General features: G+C 30.6%; 1 protein-coding gene across 1 annotated transcript; it reads right to left on the bottom strand.

Annotated features, from left to right (window-relative positions):
- Positions 1-218: 218 nt before the first annotated feature.
- On the bottom strand, positions 219-2,188 carry LOC107148905 (olfactory receptor 6C3). Its single transcript, XM_015493630.2, has 2 exons — positions 2,128-2,188; positions 219-1,206 (listed from the first exon to the last, which is right to left on the bottom strand). Exon 2 carries the CDS (start codon positions 1,152-1,154, stop codon positions 219-221), a length of 936 nt encoding a protein of 311 aa, XP_015349116.1. The 5' UTR covers positions 1,155-1,206; positions 2,128-2,188.
- Between the last annotated feature and the right edge of the window lie 1,294 nt (positions 2,189-3,482).

The following is a 3,482-nucleotide window of genomic DNA, read 5'->3' as shown; positions in this document are numbered from 1 at the left end:
ACTTTGTCAAACTTTTAAATAACTTGGTAAACAATATGTCGGATGTCCTTGGGTGTGGAAGTGAAAGAAATGGACCAGAAAAAATTTCAAATTAAGTATAATGTGACATTTTAAGAAATTATTAGAGAACAAGAATATTTAGTAAAGATATTTATGAATTTCAAGATTTTACTGAGTTGCTTTTTATAGTGTCCCTTGTTTTTTTACAAAAACTTCTTTTATTTATTTGTAGAAAATACTACTCTGTGGACCACATCCTTGAAGGCTTGCTTTACTTGCTGATTCCTCAGGGTGTAGATGAAAGGGTTCAGCATGGGGGCAACAGAGGTGTTGAGAATAGCTACTCCTTTAGTCAGTGATGCCTTTTCTTTGGCAGACGGATTAGCATACATGAATATACAACTTCCATAAGAAATAGAAATGACGATCATGTGAGAGGAACAGGTGGAGAAAGCCTTTTTTCTCTGACTGGCAGAGGGAATTCTCAAAATGGTCCTGATAATGTACATGTAAGATAAAACCACTAATGCCAAAGTGAATAGCAAAGTCACCAGAGCAAAGTAGAAACCAATGATTTCTAGGAGCCATGTATCTGAGCAAGACAGTTGTAAGAGGGGAAAATAATCACATGCAAAGTGATCAATGACATTGGAAGCACAGTAATCCAGCTGGAGTAGAAGCATCAGGGGTGGGAAAATGGTCAGAAACCCACCTGCCCAGGCACACAGCACAAGCAGGGTGCAGAGTTTCCTGTTCATAATGGTTGTGTAATGAAGGGGCTTGCAGATGGCAACATAGCGGTCATAGGACATGGCAGTGAGAATATAAAATTCTGTCACTCCCATGAAGATAAAGAAAAAAAGTTGTGCTGCACAATTGTTATAGGAAATGGTCTTATCCTGGGTGACAATAGTGCCTAGAAACCTAGGGATACAAACAGTTGTAAATGAGATTTCTAAAAAAGAGAAGTTCCGGAGGAAGAAATACATAGGAGTCTGTAGATGGGAATCCACCAAGGTTAGAGTGATGATAGTCAGATTCCCAGTGACACTTAATATGTAAGTGATAAATAAAAACAGGAAAATTACAATCTGAAGTTTAGGATCATCAGAAAGGCCTAGAAGCACAAATTCTGTGATCACTGTATGGTTCATCTCTCTCTCTTTCTTTCTCTTTTTCCCTGTCTCTGGGTCTCTCGTTTTTCCTCTTTTAAAGATATTGGGGATAAAAGAAATTACACAGAGAAAAAAGATATAATTATTATGAACAATATAGTCCTTATTGATACAATTCTAAAATATCTTCCATAATCTCTAACAATTTTATTTACATTATTACTCTCTTTGCATTATATTTTATGACATATTTGTAAGGCCAGCTTGTTTGCTACTGGTTCTTTTATTTTAAATCTAGCAAAAGTGTTTAGGGAATTTTTATAAATTAAGCCACATGATTGAGCGATGTTGAATAAAACCAATAATTTTTATGTTGAGTCAAATTTCTGCAAAATATTATTACCTTTTTTGTTGAAAAAGTTACATGAATCATGCATTTTTCTTTCTTTTCCCATGGTGAATATGTAAACTCATACTACAACCTAAAAACAAAAATAAATTATCTTGATTTGATCAAATGGCAAAAGTAAAAATAAAATAAAATAAAAGTTAAAAGTAACAACTCATTATTCTTTTTATGATATAAGAAATCAATTAATAGTTCTATTAAAATATGAAATACATTTTAAAAATATAAATTATTTGATTTAATTATTCATTGTATTTTAATATTACTGTTTTGGAATAATTATCAAGATAACACAAGAACATTATATACATAGTATATATATAAATTTACTGTAAGATAAGTAATGTGATTATTTCATATAGCAACCAGGGAATGTGTTTACTTTTTGATTTATCTTATAATTCTATTAAAATCTTTAATGTTTGATGTCTTTGATGATTTTTTTTTAGAAATATATGTGTATACATATATACACATATATGTATACACATATATACACACACATGGGGCACACATTACACAGACATTTTTCATTCATGAGCTTAAAGGAACATATTTATTTTTCATTTTGCTTTGAAGCATAAATTTGAAATTAATACTTGCCTTAGATCTTGGCAGCTCTGTCACTTGGATTAGAACACAGTATATTTTCCATTTGAACATCATCCTTCCTTAGCCATTAAGTTTTATGGAAAAATGTTTTCTTCCTTAGACATTTTGTCCCACATGAGACACTCATTTCATGGATCCAGTAATCCATCAGGATATCTAGATATGTACAGGAAGATCTCTCCCATTCATCTTAACCCATTCAGTTAGTCCCCAGCTCTTCAAACTCTGCCCTGGGTATTCTATTCTGTGGATTTGGTCGGCTAAGTCCTGACACCTGACTTTTCCATATTTTACATAGTCAAATTTATGCTGTGAAGGACAGACATTAGTAAAATTCACGCTAATCAAATTTGATTTTCTATTTTCCCTATTTTATGATGATGAAAGGGAAATATTTTAGGAAATAAAAATGTATCATCAGAAACCTTCAGAAAATGTAACAATATACTATCTTCCCCTTCATTCATTTGATCTAGTATTTTAAGAAAGTAATATTTAAATAAAGAACAGAGAATGATAAGACATTTTGGGGTATTATAAGTATAGATTCTTACATCATAATCCTGTTTTCAATTGGTTGTACCTTATATCTCAAATATAAATACTTCAAGTCTATTTCTTTTGTTTTCTGAAGATTTGATCTCATGGGAACAAGATAAAGTTCAAGCCACATCTCTTCTATCTTATTGACCTTGAGGGATTTCTGTTAGCCATCCTTCAGTTTGTTAGTAGCCTCCTAACTTTTCTCTATTGTGGATCTCCCTTGAGAATGGTTACATTCCTTTTGTATACCACAGAGAATCTACAATGCTCAATGCTATTCTACAAATTATTTATTTCCATTGATTGCAATTATGTAATATTTTATTATTATGTAATATTTCATGAACAACAAAAATAACTATGAAATGTACTTTGTTATAAAACCTGAACCCTAATCTAAATCATATTTAATTATGTTTTTAAAATATAAAAATTTTTTATGTATGCCTTTTTGATTGTTAATACTTTGTCATTGTTAGATGTTGGTTACCTGTAAACTAAGGATTACTCTATTATAATAAGTTAAAGAATCACTATCATAATGCACATATTTTTCTCATACTTTAAGAAAATATTATTACTTATTTTAACTAATTTCATCCTCATTATAAAGTAGAATATTTAATTGCCATGTCAACTTTCCTCATCTTATGATTCATCTTGGCTTTACATTTATTTAAAATTATTTCAACATTTTAATAAGAAATAACCACAATTTGATAAACCTTTATTTATATGACAATCTGGTTAGTGGGTTATACCTATTTATTCTCTTTCATGTTCTTCATGCTTCTCAAATATTT

The sequence above is a fragment of the Marmota marmota genome, unplaced genomic scaffold (assembly GCF_001458135.2).
Source record: "Marmota marmota marmota unplaced genomic scaffold, marMar, whole genome shotgun sequence".
Lineage (NCBI taxonomy): Eukaryota > Metazoa > Chordata > Mammalia > Rodentia > Sciuridae > Marmota > Marmota marmota.
Note: the sequence above shows the minus strand (reverse complement) of the source record. Positions and strands in the feature narration are given on the sequence as shown.

Coding starts and splice junctions, on each gene's coding strand:
- LOC107148905 (XM_015493630.2), bottom strand. CDS start 1,154: ATGAACCATACAGTGATCACAGAATTTGTGCTTCTAGGCCTTTCTGAT.